Source organism: Babylonia areolata, chromosome 27 (genome assembly GCF_041734735.1).
Source record: "Babylonia areolata isolate BAREFJ2019XMU chromosome 27, ASM4173473v1, whole genome shotgun sequence".
Taxonomy (NCBI): Eukaryota; Metazoa; Mollusca; class Gastropoda; order Neogastropoda; family Buccinidae; genus Babylonia; species Babylonia areolata.
Window position 1 is genome coordinate 26,574,725 of NC_134902.1, and position 1,469 is coordinate 26,576,193.

The following is a 1,469-nucleotide window of genomic DNA, read 5'->3' on the forward strand; positions in this document are numbered from 1 at the left end:
CCCACGCGAAGCGTGCTGCCGTGGCGTAGTGGAGTGACCCCGGCCAGGCGGACATGGTTGAGGAAGGTTCCGGTGTGGCTGCCCAAGTCCTGCACAGTGTAGCACTGCTGCTGGCTGCAGTACTGGATGGCAGCGTGCTTGGGGCTGACCTCCTCACCGGGGATGTGGAGCCACGCGTCCTTCTCCCATCCCACCGTGCCGCCAGGGTACGTTACCAGGAAAAACGTCCCGGCGTCAAGATCATCTGACTTGAGAACGACCACGCGGATGCAGGGAGGATTCGTGGGTGGCAGTGCTGGAGACTGGGTGTTGGTTGTGGTGCTGGTGGAACTCCAGGACTGCACAGCCTCCCGAGTGTAGTAGGAGGCTGTGGTGGGGTGGTAGTACAGCTGGCTGCTGGGGTGGAAGTACCAGCCTGATGCTGCGTTGTGGTAAAATCCACTAGAGGTGTGGACCCACTGCTGCTGAGGCTCAGAAGTTTGCATTTTGCCCGTAGAAAACAGGGATGGCTCACTTCTCTTCGATGTAACACAAGAAGTCTTGCTACTCAAAGTTTCAGTGAAGAGTGATAATACCAACTTGGAGTTCAGCTTTTTATACCCGTTTCTGCACGTCAAATGCTTCAAATCGCAGAGTTGTGATTGGCGGAATCACAGCTCTAGTCAGACTCAACTTGAGCTCAACAGGTGGGAACCACTTAGAGATAGCAGCCATCTTTAACTCCACCACCATCCTGACAGCAGGCCTCCTCTTCCCTTTTCCTTTTGTTGGTTTGTGTGGACAGGCCACGACACGTGTTTACGTTGCCCAGGGAAGAGAAACACGCTGCGTTAATGAAGTTGATTGTTGTCCCGGTGACCAGTGGGGTGTGGGAAGGTGGGGGTGATGAACGGGAGTGTCGGGGGTCTTTGTCTGCAAACAATAACCGTTCTACTGACAAGCACTCAGTCTGGTCACTGTAATACAACTCTTCCTGTAGTTTTTATCATCTCCTCGTACCAGACGATGGGTGAGGCTCTAGATAATACTGTACTAGAAACCAGCTTGGGAGGATTAACCTAATACCACAGTGTGAATTACAATTTTCGTAGTTTGTATGTGTGCGTGTGCACGAACGTGTGTGTGTGTGTGTGTGTGTTTAAAGTCAAGTCAATATTTTTTTTTATTAAAGATAGTAATGAAATAATAAAGATTTTTTTTTAAAAGCAACACTGGCAATATAGATACATTCATAGAAGATTTATGTGATAATGAAACACACAGCAGTATTTTTGTTTCTCTGTCTCTCTCTCTCTCTCTGTCTCTCTCTCCCTCTCTCTCTCTCTCACACACACACACACACACACACACACACACACACACATACACACAACAACAACAACAACAACAACAACAACAACAACAACAATAACAACAGCAACAACAAAAGCAAAAAACAAACAAAACAAAAAAAACGGGTACACATGTCA

At 48.3% G+C, this 1,469-nt stretch overlaps 1 protein-coding gene across 1 annotated transcript in view; it reads right to left on the reverse strand.

The window, feature by feature from the left end:
* Positions 1-714, reverse strand: part of LOC143301050 (angiogenic factor with G patch and FHA domains 1-like) — a 1,312-nt gene extending 598 nt beyond the window's left edge. Inside the window, exons 1-2 of the mRNA XM_076615055.1 lie at positions 601-714; positions 1-302 (exon numbers count right to left, since the gene is read on the reverse strand). The exon at positions 1-302 is cut by the window's left edge and continues 598 nt beyond it. Coding sequence (XP_076471170.1) covers positions 1-302; positions 601-714 — 416 coding nt within the window. The remainder of the gene's footprint in view (positions 303-600) is intronic.
* Positions 715-1,469: the final 755 nt, after the last annotated feature.